The sequence below is a fragment of the Fusarium coffeatum genome, assembly GCF_003316985.1.
Source record: "Fusarium coffeatum strain FIESC_28 chromosome Unknown BRIP53273_contig_403, whole genome shotgun sequence".
Lineage (NCBI taxonomy): Eukaryota > Fungi > Ascomycota > Sordariomycetes > Hypocreales > Nectriaceae > Fusarium > Fusarium coffeatum.
In genome coordinates, this window is record NW_022158192.1 from 36,469 (window position 1) to 53,678 (window position 17,210).

The 17,210-nt window shown below is 50.2% G+C and overlaps 5 protein-coding genes across 5 annotated transcripts; 2 read left to right on the plus strand and 3 right to left on the minus strand.

The window, feature by feature from the left end:
* Window positions 1–3,167: 3,167 nt before the first annotated feature.
* Window positions 3,168–6,080, plus strand: FIESC28_11434 (uncharacterized protein; the record flags this gene model as incomplete). The annotated part of the gene is made up of 2 exons (XM_031165558.1): window positions 3,168–5,285; window positions 5,334–6,080. 2 exons carry the CDS (start codon window positions 3,168–3,170, stop codon window positions 6,078–6,080), a joined length of 2,865 nt encoding a protein of 954 aa, XP_031010389.1.
* Window positions 6,081–6,951: 871 nt separating this feature from the next.
* On the minus strand, window positions 6,952–7,356 carry FIESC28_11435 (uncharacterized protein; the record flags this gene model as incomplete). Its single annotated transcript, XM_031165559.1, has 1 exon — window positions 6,952–7,356. One exon carries the CDS (start codon window positions 7,354–7,356, stop codon window positions 6,952–6,954), a length of 405 nt encoding a protein of 134 aa, XP_031010390.1.
* Window positions 7,357–7,983: 627 nt separating this feature from the next.
* On the plus strand, window positions 7,984–8,712 carry FIESC28_11436 (uncharacterized protein; the record flags this gene model as incomplete). Its single annotated transcript, XM_031165560.1, has 2 exons — window positions 7,984–8,234; window positions 8,340–8,712. The coding sequence occupies 2 exons, from the start codon at window positions 7,984–7,986 to the stop codon at window positions 8,710–8,712; spliced, it is 624 nt and encodes a 207-aa protein (XP_031010391.1).
* A 446-nt stretch (window positions 8,713–9,158) lies between these two features.
* On the minus strand, window positions 9,159–12,111 carry FIESC28_11437 (uncharacterized protein; the record flags this gene model as incomplete). Its single annotated transcript, XM_031165561.1, has 2 exons — window positions 9,159–11,910; window positions 11,966–12,111. The coding sequence occupies 2 exons, from the start codon at window positions 12,109–12,111 to the stop codon at window positions 9,159–9,161; spliced, it is 2,898 nt and encodes a 965-aa protein (XP_031010392.1).
* A 1,697-nt stretch (window positions 12,112–13,808) lies between these two features.
* FIESC28_11438 (uncharacterized protein) lies at window positions 13,809–15,083 on the minus strand (the record flags this gene model as incomplete). The annotated part of the gene is made up of 1 exon (XM_031165562.1): window positions 13,809–15,083. The coding sequence occupies one exon, from the start codon at window positions 15,081–15,083 to the stop codon at window positions 13,809–13,811; it is 1,275 nt and encodes a 424-aa protein (XP_031010393.1).
* Between the last annotated feature and the right edge of the window lie 2,127 nt (window positions 15,084–17,210).

A 17,210-nucleotide genomic window follows, 5' to 3' on the forward strand; every position in this document is an offset into this window, starting at 1 on the left:
CTTTATGGCTTTCGAACCGGCTCGGCTCGCACCGTTGCATGCAGTGCTTGTTGCATGATGCAATGGCGTTGTTGGAGTTAGTAAGGCATATAGTCTCTCTGAGCAAAACCGTGGGCTGTCCCACTTTCCTCTCATGCAGATGGACTTCCTGATGACTGATGACGCGTAAAATGTTGATATGGTTTGTATTAAACAGTCTGCGACAACAAAGTGACGCTCCTTCATCCTGAGTTATTACGAGGCTCTGGCAAAAAGGCAGAAAAGCTGAGTCAGCAAATCTGGAATGCAATCTTGCGTAACAGGCAGGGTCTGGGTCTTGACAATTTTGCTCATCGATCAACAAGCTTCGTTAGTGGCAAGGTGTTCCTGAAAATCACAACCTTCGTTTATTCTCGCCTCCCCTAAAAGAACAATAGCGAGAGGTCAGGAAAGTTTAGTTGTGGTGCCTGGCTTAAAGGATCACTGAAGATTGCGTAAACAGTGGATCCTCCCATGACAGGAGAGTACTGTGAGTGTGAGTAGTCTGGGCTGTCTGCTGTCACAGCTCTTTGCATTCTTCGCGAACCCCGAGAGGGCCGTGCTTTCTGGATGGCTTGGCAGGGGGTTATCTGTTATTCACGAAAAGAGTAGTCTAAGAGGCAGCCAAGAGTACCAATAGAAGAGAGCTTTTGTGGAGGAAGAGAGCTTGTTCAAAGGAATTTGGGGTTGATGCGTGAAATGCCGAAGCTTGGCCTTGACGATGGGGGATGGATGCAGTATGAGTGCATCAGAATCAAGTATCGGTACAGTAGTCTACAGCATAACAAATCTACCTATGTTCTGAAGTAGAATGACATTCCCTTGAAATAGTATGTAACAGGTCATGCATATGCGTATGCGTATCAGTATTACGCACCCGAGGTGTCCAAGGCAATGCAGAGTTGAAAAGAGATAGATATTCAATGCAATGGCTGAATATCACGTTGATCAATCACTGGTGTCATAAGGGTCCCAGCTATGACGGAACGTGCTAGCGGTGAAGACAAGACAAGACAAGACATGACAAGACAAGACACATGGGGCCCGACGGACAGATATGAACAGGAACAAGACCAGTGTCTTGGTAGTTAAGCAAAAGAGTGGAAAGACAAAGGCGCCGATCCTGTCAGTCGATATTGGTCAAAACGGTAGGTCTGGCGATCAGTTGCTACCTTTCGACTCGTTGGTTTTGCCAGTTTCGTAAGGCTTAGAAACACCATAAATTCATATTGCTACTTTGTTCATTTGTAGAACGATATCCGTAACGAGGATCAAGATCGTGAAGGCTTTGGTAACGTTCACGAGAATGAAATTGCCAGGCTGGAAAGCCCAGGTACCTAAGTGAAGATGGGGAAAGCGGATCTCATCCCCGTGGCTGTGTACGTAGGTAAACGGACGGTGCCTGGGGGGGGCGCTGCATTAGTACAGGTAGTCATTCTGTACATTAGGTTAATGGACGAGGAAATCCAAAGAACTCTCTCTCAATTTGGAGCACAAGAACGTCCCCGTCGTGACACTTATTGACTACGTGTATCTAACAATAGCCATTCCTTTGAGTTAAAGCTCTCATAGCCGTTGTGGATGGTGAGGACAAGCCAATGGTTGAGGTTTCACATTGAAAGACATAATACGTAGAAGAAGCGAGACGGTCACTCCTTTAGGTAGTCCTTACCCACCAAGCCAGCATACAGTACCTACCAGTACCTACCTAGGTTAGGTACCTCCTTGGTAACCTCCTGTGATGCATCGTGACATGGATCGCATTGAAAGAAGAGATAACTTTTTTTTTTTTTTGAGAAATATAGGTTATTCCATAACTTCATCATGTGCTCAAATATGTTTGCAATCCAATTGTCCTGGTCAGATTTTATCAGATCTATGTATACTGACCTTTGGCTTCCATCTGTTTTGCCAGTAATTTGGCGAGATTCAAGGATGAGAGTCCCAGTACGAGTTTCTGTCATCATCAAATTTAACTTCCAATACCGTCTATGTCTAATAATACACCAGGCACCGGCAATTTATGCCCGATACTATTGTGTCAATGGCGTCCTCGTTTCTCTATCACTTTGAACCGTACCTGTAACCATCCAGAGCTAAACGCCCATTTTATAAGCCACTGGTAGTTAGTGGTATTCAAAAGTCGTGTATGAACATACACCGTCTGCCAAGCCATGAGCCAAGCCCAGACGTCCTGGGACTATGCCACGCAAACCCTTCCAGCGGGCCTGTTGAATGGTTGGCTCAAGGTCCAGGTGCATTGCTACAGCAGGTGGAGAGTCATTACAGAGTAGGTACGGATAGAGTGCCCTGAAATACGCTGTGCCCAGTAAAACCAGTGACAGTCCACGGGCCCTCATATCAGCCGGAATCCCGGGTCCCCCCCATCCCCAATCCTCTTCCCCCTTCTTCCTTCCGTCTCTCCCACGCCTCATTTCCAGTTTTAGGTACGTGCCAGCCCAGGCAAGGCAGGAGCAGCTCAGAGGTTCCAGGGAACGCCCGTCATTTTCTTCCACCCGAATTTCTCCAGCCTCAGTCCACCAACCACCCTTTTGTTTCGTTGTCTCTCACCTCACCTACCTCTGCCGTATCGTACCGTACCGTACTGTACTGTTCCTCGCCTTACCTCACTGTATCTCGTCTCACACCCAAAACTGAACTAATTCGACAGCACTTTAGTCTAGCGGGACAGATACACGAAACCTGTTCACCCGTCACATCACATCTCAATCATCCTCATTCAACACCAACAAACAATCAATCTGCTCTTGGCCGTCTATTCACTCTAACTTAACGTTATCGCCTGCCGACTCCCCCCCAACGCGGTGTCCCCTTCCCTGTCCATTGGTCGACCCGCCAAGCATCCCCCCGTGCGCCCCAGCCAGCAAGGCCCTCGACCCAATTTCCCTCTCGTCTCTACCGCCCATTGTTCCAGCAGCAACGTTAATAATATTCGACTCAAATTCGACGGAATCGAAAGAACACAGCCGGATCACAGTGAGCGTAGCTCCTGGCGACACCTCAAAGGCATATTTCCAACCCAAGCTACCGATTAATCTCGAAATAGCATCACTTTTTCCTCGTAGCATCTACCGCGACAGCGCTCGCTGGTCTTGTCTTCCAGCGAGTTCTCTAGGTTTCCTCTCGAAATGCCATCGTTTCTTTCCGACCAGGACAATTCGACAATCTACAATAATAACCCCGACATTCTCAACCTTGATCCCACGAACCAGTTCGGATTCGCGAACAAGGAGAGGGTGAATGGGGGTTCTATCCGCCACACCCGATCCGACACCATCAATGAGAGCTTTGACGAGAGCTCAATTTCTTCTACACACGCGTCAGAAGTTTCCGAATCTACACCAGCGCCTATGAATGGCAACAGTAACAGCACGCGGCCTACGAGCATGAGCTCTGTTTCTAATGGAAAGTCCGCTACGGCCACACACCCTTTCCGACACGACGGTGCTGCCGAGCATGACAACTTTGAGCAGAAGCCCATGTTGAACGGTAACGCAAACCTCGTCGACCGTACCCGCCACCAGCCGCCCGTCGTCAACGGGATCAATTCTAATATGCCCTCTACGAACGACTACCAACATGACAGTATTCTATCAAAACCTCTTCCATCAGAACCTCAACACCCAGAAGAAGCTTCAGGAAATTCCCATAACGGTGGGATCGACGGAACTCACACGTTTACGACCACACCACTTACAAATACCGATGCGGCGCAGGTATCGCAGCCTCGCACCAATGGCGCTCATCGATTGTCATCCCCGCCAATTTACAACCCTTCAAGCGCGGCTGCTTCGTCGACAGGGCATCTCCAAGCTCCTCCGCCTGGTCTTAAGCAAAGGCATACTCTCGATGTGCCTAAGTACGTCCCAGGTCGTGGATCCAAAGACGGCATGGATACTGCGCAGTCTAGCGGCCGCTTCTCTCCTACCAATGCCGGAACCTCTAGTGGCCGGCGACCTTCATTGAGTATGGGTAGAAGACCAACTCGGTCGATGCAGTCAGATGGGCCCCGTGACGAGATTGTGCCGGATGAGGATGCGCTTCGCTGGGCAGAAGCTTTGCGACAAAAACGGGCCAGCAAGCGGCGAAGAAAGGAAGAGGAGGATGACGACCGAGTGCTTGTCGGCACGAAGGTTGACGAGACTCATGCTAACTGGGAGACCGCCTATAACATGCTTACTGGTATTCGTGTTTCGGTTTCGAGAACGAATGCCAAACTCGACCGAGAATTGACAGATGCCGACTTTGATACTAAGCAGAAGTCCACATTTGACATTGCCGGTAATGAGCTGGTACCGTCAGCAAAATACGATTTCAAGTTCAAGGACTATGCTCCTTGGGTTTTCCGCCGTCTTCGATCTCTTTTCCACCTGGATCCTGCCGATTATCTCATGTCGCTTACGGGCAAGTACATTCTTTCTGAGCTCGGCTCCCCAGGCAAAAGCGGGAGCTTCTTTTACTTCTCACGGGATTACAAGTATATTATCAAGACCATTCACCACGCCGAGCACAAGTTCCTTCGCAAAATTCTCAAAGAATACTATCAACACGTCAAGGACAATCCCAATATGCTTCTTTCACAGTTCTACGGCCTCCACCGTGTCAAGATGCCATATGGCAAGAAGATTCATTTTGTTGTGATGAATAACCTTTTTCCTCCGCACCGAGATATTCACACTACCTTTGATCTGAAGGGATCCACCATTGGTCGAGATTACAGAGAGGAGGATCTGGAGAAGAATCCCCGTGCAACGCTTAAGGATCTCAACTGGCTGAGGCGACAGAGAAGCCTGGAGTTGGGCATTCAGAAGAAGCGCATGTTCCTTGAGCAGCTGCAGCGAGATGTCGCTTTATTGAAACGACTCAAGATCATGGATTATTCGCTATTGGTTGGCATACACGACGTCTCACGAGGGAACGAGGAGAATCTTCGCGACAAGACGCTCCAAGTGTTCAATCCCGGTGGTGAAAAGTCTCCTGATGATGAACCTAACTCAGTTCTTCTCCGCACCCCATCCAAACTGGAGAACCAACGAAAGGCCAGGGAGCTGCGACAGATGATTCGCCAGGAGCGACCAGTACCCATGGGTCAATCAGCGAACAAGATGCCAGATGAGTTGCAAGAGGGCCAGCAACGTCCTGGATGGGTTTTCGGGCAAGATGATGGCGGGTTTAGGGCGACCCACGAAGATAATACACCAGGGGATGAGATTTACTACCTGGGAGTCATCGACTGCCTCACTCATGTAAGTTCTGGTCTGACACTAGAAATATCCACCACTGACATATTTTAGTATGGAATTATCAAAAAGATCGAGCATTTCTGGAAGGGCCTGTCCAGCGACAAAACACAGATCTCGGCGCTACCTCCCGACCAGTATGGTGACCGGTTCTACCATTTCATCGAGGGTGTCACCATGTCCACTGAAGAAGCACACCGAGAGGCTGAGAGGAGACATCAGGAGATGATTGAGGCGCAACGCTCAGAAACGAGGGTGTCAAGCTGGAACTCTCGTCGTCGATCATCTCAGGCTGTTCCTCCAGTACCTAGCCATGTGCCTCCCCCACCACCCGGTCCACGGTCCCCAGAAGCGCGGGAAACGCTTGACAGGGCTAACAAGGCGGCCGAACGCTCAGAGAGACACGGCTTCACTGAAGACCAAGTACCGGATCGAGTTTTGTCCACTGGCACTGCCAAGGACACTCGCGATTCAATGCAGCATGAGCCTATCCTTCCCGTTGTACAAGAAGCGGGCGAGAATGCACGGGATGATAACGAACTTCGCCCACTGACACCCCCCAAGGATTTCAACAAAAGTCTCCCACCTACCAGAGCACCGCCGCCAACCCCTCCTAAGTCTGGGTATCTTGGACCAGGAAGTGCTGATAGTGGATATGCAGGCTTGAGCAACGGTACAGCTTCAGGCAACAACGGTCCCACGCTCCGACATAGGGTCAGCCATGACAGTCTCAACAAAGAGCTGCCGCCGCTACCGAGGAAGGATGGCACAGATGATAACGGAGTACGAATGGTAGTTTAGGTTGCAGCCACGACCTAATCAAGGCTATCAAGGACAAAAAAGGGATCACGATTAAGAAAGCGAACGACGCAGGTACACAAGGTTGACGAATGACGGAACCATTGTCAAACACCAATGATGCATTAGAAAAGCGAGACACCCGGCGACACCCCATTATTCTGGTCCGTTCTTTGACCAGCCATGCATGCACTATTTTTTTTTTTGTTTTTATCTCGACACCTTTGGCATATTGGTCTCGGCCTACGAAAGCAAGTTTCTATTTCAATCTCATTTCCTTTGTCGGTGACGAAACAGAGAAGCACTGAGGCAGATGGCGGGCCGAGTCGCATCGCATCATCAAGCGAGGTGGCACAAGACGGCACGGCACTTTGAGGACGAGTGCAAGATATGGTTCCTTTATTAAAAAGAAGGCATGGATGATACCACCACGTTTAGCACGCTACAGTTTGTTTTTGACACCATTTTTATGGTCCTTTCAATTCTTCATTGGCTCGGCCCCTTCACATGATTATTCCTTTTTTATTTTTGGTATGCTTATTGTCGTTTCTCATTTGATTGTCATCAGCTGGCAGGGCTTGCAGTTTGCACATGCAAGGAGGTACTCGAGTAGTAGGAATAGATAGATCTGGTAGGATAAAGAAAGACTTGAGCTGTCTCATCTGGAAGGAAGGAAGCAAAGGGAAGGACATATTGAAGCCGTACATTAATTGTACACGTGGGGTGAATTGGTGATGGTGTTGTAGTTTACAGTGGTATAATACAATATGTATAACAAAGCATGGTCCTTGTTCAAGAAGTCTTCCGTGATCGTTGTCTCATCCATTATTTTCGATCTTCCGAGAGGTCTCCCCTTTCGAATGCAACCAAACCATTATTTCTTCTTATTCAACATGCCCTGAATATCATCCACACCTTTGCCCTTCTCTCCAGCACCACCCTCAGGGGCAAAACTAGCCGTGACTGTCATCTCTTGCGCACCCTGGGCTCTCAATTCATCCAGACGTCGCTTCTTCTGGATATCGGCTACCCGCCACTGCTTGAAGTACTTGACCCAAGCAGCAGCGCAGTCCCTCTCAAAGTCTGCCGTCTCGGTCGGACAGGCGCGCTTTGTTGCGGAAGGATCCTTGGTAGCGTCGACGATATTGTGTGCGTCGAGACAGTTGAAGTACGCATCGCGGGCAGCCCAGCAGATCTTGCGCTCTTGACGGTTGGGAATGGCATCGCCGGAGCGGATAGCGTCGGCGCGGGAGTCGCCTGAGAATGGCCAAAAGCCCATTTTTCTGTAGATGTTTGATTGTATTTTATGTATAGATTTGGAGACGTGAGGCTCAATGGAGAGCTGGAGTGTAGCTGTAATAGTGGGACAGCTGAGACGGATCAGTTGGAGTTGATGGTGGCTCAAAATCTCATGAGCCCGTGTTAGCTCCAATGGAAGGGTATGACGAGTGGGAGCGGCAGAAAATCATGGGCGGTGAAGCGGAAGTGGTTTAGCGGTATATGCTCAAGCCTCGTTTCAGGGTACCTAGCTAGGTATCTATGGTGTGGCTGATGTACTTTGATCTGTCCTTTGATTTAAGGTACGTAGGTAGGTAAGGTCCCCTGCTTTACGCAGCCTCCCTGCTTCAACTCTCCTTCGTTTTCCCTCCTTTGAACTCCAATTCTAACATTTTCTTTCTTTGTCAGCTTTCAGTCTTCGCATTGGGCAGGCTCTGTATTGGAGAACCCAAGATTAGTTAAAATTTGAGAAAGAGTTGAATTGCAGGCTAAAGCTTGAGCCTAAGGGCGACACGCATCACAAGACCTCACGAGACATGCTCCTTCGATGACCAACTTTTCTCCCACACTACGATAGAACGTTACACCCGACACCAACTTCGAACCGAAATATCACAGACAATCCAGCATGCCGCGCCGTCGCAAACCTCCGCGCGCAGGAGCTCTCGCAGAGTTAGCACCTCTCAAAATCGCAGGCCAGATCGCGACGCTGCAGGCCATTTACTACTTCGCGGCACTGGTTCTTATTATATTCACGGCGCTCGTGTCGGGCTCTGGCTTTAGTTGGACGCTAGTATTTGGCTGGGAGGGCGTGAGGGGAGATACGACGCATGGATGGCTCATGTCATTCATCCTTTTGCTAGATGGAGGGTTGATTATGTGAGTTATACTCCCTTGATACACAAGGGAAGCGCAAGCTCAAGCTGTGGTTCTTTCGCAATGAACTTCAGTATTGCGGACATGGTTACTGACTTGAAATTGTAGCTCCATCGCGATAGTTGCTCTTATAGCTCGATCCAAACTCGTTCCTGACTTCGCCCTGACTGTCCACTTCCTCCATCTCGTTGTCGCATCTCTCTACAGTGGCCGCATTCCTCGCCATGGAGCCTGGTGGCTTACCATGCTAATCTCATCCGCGATCTCTGTTAGTCTCGGTATCTGGGGCTGTCAGTACCGCGAGCTTCAGCCTCTCTTCTTTGGCGGTCGTCCCATTCTTCCTGCTACAGGTCCTGCGTCTACCGATGGCACTGCGACGCAGCCTAGTACCGCTGATGAGGAGATGGCCATTCCTGTGAGAGGACGGGGCAGAGATGGTGGTGGGGAATACGAGATGGCGCCTATGCAGCCTGTAAGATGAGCTTGATGGGCTTATTGGACATGTTTGAATAGACCTGCATTGCTCGGCGTTTGGGCGCTCTTCACGTTTATGTACGTTAATATGAAAGAGCTTACTTTTATTTTAAAACATGCTCTGGAGCCATGCCGACTACTGCAGTCGAGATCCAGATCACATCTGGTTCGGATGATCATGTCCAAGTCTGTCACCAATAGCGCAGGCTTGAAGTCGCATTTCGAAACGTAATAGCGTCAATCACTAAAAGGGGGAAAGAATTTGGCTATCAGGGCCCATGTTGACTCTATCTCAACTATATATTATGTAATTCTCTGACCCCCTTATAGCTTGGTAACCAATTTTGGCCCCAAGAGAATGCTCCTCTGTCTTGACGGTCTCTCACAACGTACAAAATTTGCGCATCCCATCGATTACGCCTCTTGACTGTCTTTTGAGTAGTTTATAAGTGTTTAGGCACCGGCCACAACCGCCAAATTATCGTATATCATCTTGCGTACCTCATAGAAGGTGCTTCTCCGTGCGGTTGGCATACCTACACTCTCGACCTCAACACGTCCCATGGCTGTCTTGCGAACGGCCACGGTACCGTCAACAACCAGTGTACCTTCACCACGGAACTCGGCTGTGTGACCAGCGGACTGCATGGCGCGGCGTAGATCAGCAAGGCGAAGGTCACCAACGTGTAGTGGCTGAGCTGCTGAGCGGACAGCGGAGACGAGGTTTGCAGGAAGAACATCGAGGACGGGTGTGGCCGAGGGGATAGCCGCGGCTGTCGTAGTAACAGTTGTAGTTGAAGGAGCCTCTTCAGTCTTTTGACGCTTGTTGGCAGCCTCCTCGTCTGCAGCTGCAGCTTCGTTGAGATGTGTGGCGAGAAGCTGCCCTGTGATGGTGACGATACCTAGACCGCGGACGTTCTGCCACTTGATTTTCCTGACCAGAGGATCCGCCAGCTTGACAACCCAGGCGTTGGTATCAACGCTAGCGTCAACAACGACGCCCACTTCAGGGGTATATACGTCAACAGAGCGCTCGCTACCCGAATTATCCGGATTGCTGCTGTCGCCTCCCAATGCTCGACGGCAATCTTCAGCGAGTGAGAGAGTTTCGTCGCGTTCACCACCGACAAGAATAAGTTTTCGGGGTTGAATGAGGGGAATCAACATGTTGAGACTTCGCTTATCATGCAGACCGCTGAAGTCTACATAGGCAATGCGCATATTGGCCTGGACGGTCTCGGTCTGGTACGACAGCTTGCATGGACCTATAGGTTCTTCAGACTCAGCATCCTCGACAGTGTCAAGCTCGTCAGGAATGAAGCCGGCACCATCACCGGCTCCAACCTCTTCGCCATCGGCAGAACCAGCCCGCATGGCTTGTGGTCGCTTGTTATTACCGATCCCATTCTTTGCAACATCGTCCCATCTACGCTTCTTGCCAAGTTTGTCGTCAGCGGCCTCTGTATTGGCATTATCCTGACCCTCTTCCTCCTTCTCCTCGGCACGCAGATAGTCTTCAGGGCGAATGAGCTCTCCAAAGTCGTCTTGTCGCTTTCTTCGAATGGCGATAGGGAATGTGCGCTCTCTACCCTTCTTGCCCCGGGAATCGAAGTCGTACACACCCTTCTTCTTAATGAGCACGTTGATACCAAGGTCTTCGTCCTTGAGAACGACGTTCTTGCGGCCGGCTTGAGCAATAGCTGTCGATACGTTTAGCGCTTTGCCTTGCTGTTCGCCATCCTCGTCTTCTGAGTCGGAAGATGACTCGGATGAAGCGTCATCCACAACATCTGCCGCTGCCTCGAGTCCTGCTGCGCCTCCACTTTGCTGGGTTGCTTGAAGCTGTCTTTGAGTTGCAAGCCATTGTTGGTAGAGTGCTAGTTCATCTCCCTCCAGCCCATGACGCTGAGGCTCACGAATCTCCAGCTCTCTTCCACCAGCATAGACAAGCTCAATATTATCTCCATTACTGTTTCGTTCCACCGATACACCATCTTTTCGCTCCTTCCACCAGTCCCATAGTGTTCTCGCGATAGATGGCTTATCGTTCTTGGACAGGCCCGGCTTGTCTGTCAGAATGACCAAGTTCCTCGAGTCTTGCGCCAAGCCCTTGATCAAATCCTTGGAGAAACCCCATTCAATACTGCTGTCGCTCGCCAAGATAACACGGCCTTCTGTCCCGGCGTTCTCGATGTTCTGGCTGAGCAACCGCGCAATCTGGGCCTTTCTTTCGAGCAGTCGTAGATATTTGAAGTCGAATGGTCCGCCCTCCTTCTTATCGCTTGCGCCGTTAACCTTTCGCTGCCCTTCAGCAAAAGCTTCAAACTCCTGCACGATACTATCGTCCATCCATTCCAGCATACTTCTAGCATATCGCATGGTACTTGACATATTGCGACCGGCCAGATAGAGCTTAGATGCCTTCAGCACGCCTCCCTCAGAAGCAGCATCGGCTCTCCAGGCATGTTCTAAAAGGTATGAAAGTTCCAGGACTCTGGCGCTTGAGTCCACAGGTATCAGTACCGTTCCTCCTCGTGTAACACAGGCCTTGATTGTATCTATAAGCTGCTCGTCTCTTTTGGCGCGACCTCCAGGCTGTGCGGTCCGATCAGCACCACGGCTACTGCAAATTAGAGCAGTTGGTTTCCTTAGTTGCTCGATAACTTCAGCGCCACCTCCTCCGGCACCACCTAGCCATGCGGCACCAGCGAAAACATTCTCACGCGCTTGATTCCAATCCACTGCGTAGACGATTGACTCGAGGCCATGCTGAATATGCCATATTGTGCCACCAAGAGTATGTCCCGAGTTGTACGCTGTAATCGTCAGACCATTGAGAGGCGGTGAAAAGGGCGACGGTAGAGGTTGATGAGGTTGTGAGTATTTGAGAGGTTGGATAAGGGAGAAGTATCGAGCAATCTCTTCGTTGGTTGGCGACTGTAGAAGGAGGTTTTGCGCAGTTGTAGCCGTTTGAGTAAGCGAGTAGGCACTCTCGGTAAGGGAGCTCTGAGGAATCGTTGTCGCCGCGGCGGGACTCGAGGTGTAAAGATCTTGTATGAGGGTGCGGCCGAGGTCAATAACAGGCCGTGTTGCATATACAGGGATGCGCGTGAACTGAGGAATGTTTTTGCAGCAGTGGGCGTAGGCAGCGAGATGTGAAGCTGTCGCATGTGTGACGAGGATGAGCGATAGAGTTGTTACTTGTCTGTGACAAATCTGTTAGATTTCATTGCGAAAAGCAAAGACACGGTGCAACATACTTCTCAATTTCTTTGAGCTTTTCTACATCAAAAGTCTCGTCCCATCCTAGATCAACCAGCACCTTGACACCGCCGTCGAGCTCAAGAAGGGATTGCGAAGCGGAAGAGTCCGATAGGGCGCCCTGTAGTGGACAAAAAGTGAACATGATGATATCAGCGCAATGCCGAATCGAAGTCAGAGCAAAGTTAGAATAGGAAGGTTATGAAGTTATATCGATTGCCGAAGCATGATTATCGAAGGGACCAACTCTGAGCAAAATGAAAGCCAATACTGTAGGTAGTGGGATGATATGGTTTTGCAACTATTGATATATCATTGTCCTGCTATTGATGTGGACAAAGACAATTGCCAGGTCGTCGCGGAGCTGAGCTTGATTATTCTGGCTTGGCCATTGATGCGCGTAGCACCTGCAGCTGTCAATGCGGCGGGGAGCGGTAAAATGATGTTCCGACTTACACGCGATACCTCTACTGCACCTCAATAGCTAAGTACCTAGGTACATCAGAAAAGTAACGTACCTACCTTAGATACCTCACCGGTCATGGATGTAACAATGGGTATGCATGGTAAAGTGCTTGCTCAAGATTGAGTTAGCTATCAGATCTATTCTAACCAATCCTCTTCTTTTAGGAAAAGTATCGGTATCCTGGGAAACCCTATATATTGTCAAGTGCGCAGAGTGCATGACCTTTACGGATAGCCTCACATGTCGATCGTGTCTCTCCACGACATAGGAATAACAATGGCTGTTTTTTGCTCGGGCGACTATCAATTTTAAGCTGTATTAGTGTTGTCTTGCTTCATTCTATTATGAAAATCGAGGGACGCCTGCATTCATGCTTATAGCCTACCCTACCCCACGTTGAATATAATTCTTTCAACCACACCCCTCAGACAGACCAAGCTCTAGGCTTCGATAATGAAACAAGAAAACATGCAATTATCTTGCTTGCCTATTCCTTCGACTCCTCCCCTTACGCGGCCATTTCCCCTACTCGCCTCTCAGCCAATCTCTTTCGAGGTGAAGCCTGCATCCAAAGCATCGGGATTAGGCAAGTGGAATTGTTTCATTTACGTTTAGGTGGAATAACCAAAATTGGACGAATCTTTATTCAAGAATCGCTGGCTGCATAGCTCACTCAGCTTTTCACTGGCTGTGAGCAAAGAAGCTGTAGACTGTGCCACACCCTGTCCGGCATTTCGGCATCGTCAGGCTGACGCGGCCCATGGTGTTGAGTGACTACGCGGCGCCCAATACGATACACAGACGGATAAACGGGAATGGAACACTATCCTGGGGTTGACAACAACCTTAATTCTACTGTAATTCTACCTCAAGGTGCCGTTGTGCCGCCCCTGACTTACACGTCACGTACGCAGTGTATTGGCGCTCAAGGCTTCGTCAGCTTGACCTCACTTAGATTTATTTACATTTACACACACCCTTGAACAAGATGTCACGCAAGCAATGGGTACAATGTATCATGAAGAAAACGGCGGATAGATTTGGTGCATATGTTTCTGATATTGCTCAGCAACTATGGTATCTATGTACATGACTGATGTTACACGATTGGTAATAGCACCTAAACACCACCTAACCATGATGGTTCCTTGTGATCCGAAACACCAATTCATTCATTCCTCTTCCATTCCCTGTCATAAATAAGCACGCTGAATTTGACCGCAACAAGCCCCCGTGGCTGTCGCCTTTAGAAAACAAGACGCCGTAACGATGCATATGATGTGTAGAAACAATTCCCCAATGCAATACTTTGCTAGCTTTCAGGCTAGCTTGAGCCTCTCCAAGATTCACCTGGACCCCGTTTTATCAGGTTCCTTCTAGATGCAGAATTTGCGATCCAACATTCTCAGGGCTCTCGCATCCTCGCTGACACCACCCTTCTCCAGACCACATGCGCCAGACGCTCTAGGACTGCTGGCAGCGCTGCTGGGCTTAACGCTGCCACTTTCGCTAGCAGCAGGAGTGTGGTGAAGCACTGCATGCAGAGTAGACAGACCGGTTCCCTCAGGACGAGAGTTTCGAGGGGGGCTGACACTCATGGTTCGGCTGGGAGGTGTGCTGATTGCCGCAAGAGAGGAGCCAGGAGGGCCGTTAGTCACAGCGCCAAGGCTTGGTAGTGCGACTTGATGAGAGTGAGAACTGCTGGATCGAACATCACCAATGGCGCTCTGGGCAGCTGCCTGGAGATGTTGCTCGCGCGGAGACTCGTGAGCTCTGGGGAGGGCAGGGTGAGAGTAGTGGGGAGAGCTGTTTGAAGGGTAAGATGGTTTGGCGGGCAGAGGAGGGAGGGGAGCACGCTGCTCATAAACAGGTGCCTGGGGGTAGTGAGGAAGAGGCAGGCCGGGATGGCTTGCGTGCGGTTGATATTGTTGAGGCACGTTGGGAGGGTAAGGAGCGGCGTAGTGATTGTATGGAGGAGTGGCGGCAGGAGAAGGAGGCCAGCCATATCCAGGTTGTCCGTAGCTAGCGTAAGGTTGTTGGCCAGGCTGAGGGGCCATGTAAGGAGGTTGCTGCATCGGCGCGCGAGTGAGGGCAGGCGTGCTGTTGGCCTCGCCCATGCTAGACTCAGGGTACATTCCCTTGACAGGAACGATGCCTCGCAAGGCAGGGTCGTTGGTAGGTTGCTGGAGCTCAGGCTGGCCAGGCTGAGGACGAGAGTAATAGGAGATGAGATGAAGGTGTTGGCCACTGGAGGTGGTGATGCTGAAAGACTGCTTCATGAGACCGTCTGCCTTATAGCGGTATCCCTCAGGCTCTCCATCATCTTGATCTTCGTCACTACCGCGTCCAGAGTCTGGAGTTTTACCACCACCTCGTCGGTTGGTAGAGAAGCCTCCACCTCTCTTGCCCTCCATCTCGCGGTACGTCAGGAAGCTTCCGGAAACTCGACTGGCGCTCCAGGACTTGCCATCGGTCCATCTTCTCATGCCAGCCTCTCGCTCATCCCAGACAAAAACAGAACCAGATCGAATTGATTGTCTCTCCTTCTCCGAAAGTCGTCGTTGCACACGGGGCAGAATGCCTAATCGGCAGGCTTCAAAGAGTCGAATAGCATCGGCGGGTGTCCGCACGTAGCCGTGGTACGTTTCCATTGTGAAGGATGTGTAACGTGAAGTGAAGTGAAGGGTTGTTGTTGTTGAAGTATAGTCCGCACGGGGCGGGAGGTCAAAAAGAAGTTTTTGGGTAAATGGATCCAGTGCCTTGGTAGGTCCTCAGCGTCCTTATAAGAAGGGCCTCGTGAGAACCAAGCTCAAGCTTGTACGCAGTGCCCCACTAGATCAGATCGGGCCCAGGGCGTGGGTGTGAGCGTACAGTAGGCGTGTAAGCGCGAAGATGCGAATGTGACTCCACAAGGGCTGATGCTTGAGCGGAATTTTGTCCACGTATCCACTTTACAAAAGTGGATTCGTCCTTGACTCTCTTGGCGTTCCTGAGAACGTTGGAGCTGATGAAGAAAGAGTTTGGTCCTTGAATAAGGTCCAGCAGTAGTCAGATGGCAACGTGGTAATCGGGTTTGGTGAGGAGATAGTGACAGCACTAGTCAAGTCGGATTCGTCAGTGAGGTGCCCAGGTTTCAAGCAATAGATGGTGTTCAAGTAGGGCAGAGTAGAGTAGTAAAGATCTTTTTGGGGGATTGGGAGAGGAGGAAGAGGAAAAGGATGCAAGGGCATAGATTGATAGATCCAGAGATACAAGTTGCACACTGTTGATCATATATAATTCCCAAAACAAGGTCGTAAAGGAAAACACAAAGGTACGGTACAGGACTGTACAGTGACACACTTCAAGTCCACATCCAGGGGTTTGATGCTCGACTCCCTGGCGGGAGTGCCGTCGGAGCCGATTAAGTGGAGGATCCACTCGACTAAAATTTCCCTTCGATTGAGTATTGCCGCTTGGCGATGTGCATCATGAACGAACTGGTACGGATACAGTACAAGTACAGACAGACCAAAGAGGCATATTGGGCCAAGCAATTTGGTGGTTTTACTTGGCTTTGCCCAAGCCAGAACCAAGTTGCGATTCAGATCAGGTTTGCGGCTCTCTTCTCTCAGAGAGACCCCGTTGACTGAACACAACGGTCCCACGAGTGCATCCAGGACACTTGATCCATGCACCAAACCGCCTCACCTAGGAGGTATTGCGCCGGAAGCACCGAGTACCAGAGGCAGAGAAAGCACAAGATCTGAGACGGAGACAAACATACCTATCAAGGAGAGTGTAGTTGCTCGAGAGTAGCGGCGCGCTGCGTTTGTCGTTGAGTTGGTGAAACGGTTGATTTGCTGCAAGAAGCGAGTTTGTAAGCAAGTATATAGGTAAAAATCAGAGAGAGGCAAGCAGTGTATTATGAACCGTGTCCTCGGACAAGACGGGAAGACAGGGAGGGGCCAAAGAGCAAGATAAGGTTGCAAAGGCAAGTCAGAAAAGGGAATCAAAGTCTTGGAGGCGTAGAGTCGGTGGTGGATAACTCGGCGACAACATGGCCGGCTTTGTGGAGAAGCACGGAGGACGGCAAAGAAGGAGGGTGTGAAGAGCCCCGAGACGAGGTGTGCTTGTAGAGGGGTTTCTTAGGGGTGAGACGAGAGCCTAATGTTGGTCAGGACAAGCTTTTGTAGCTGACACCCCCCTCCCCTCAAGGGGCTTTACAGTAGAAAAAGATGACGATGCAGGGCCAGGGCAAGGTTGCGAGGATGCGACGCTCGAAAGGGCATGATAGGCGCGAAAGTAAGGGAAAATGCATGACAGATCACGGCTATCGGATCAGTAATGGTGTACTCTGTACTGTAGACTACAGTAGATGAGAGCATGGGGAATGGAATGAGAAGTCGATGCCCGAGCCATCAGTCATCTGATGCCGATACGGATACTCATCTCAGGGTCTCAAGCGGCAGAAAGAAGTTTACCGTACCTATGATAAGGCGCTTGAGCTGGGGTCGATGTCGATGGCAGTTGAGTTGAGTCTGGAACTCCAAAGGTTGTCTGTAGGAGGCGCTCCAAGGGCAAGAAATAGTCTCGGTTGACGTTTTGGTGCGGCTGGCTCTTTCCGACTACAAAAGCCTTTTGAAGCCGTAGATCCGAGTTATTTATAATTCTCTTCTCTTGACAGGAGCGTGGTCGTTAAGCCTTCGGGCAATGACAACGATGGATTCTTAGTATCTGATCTGGGGGCCTTTTTTTTTTTTAAGAAACGGATGGGGAAACGATAGAATCGTGGCGAT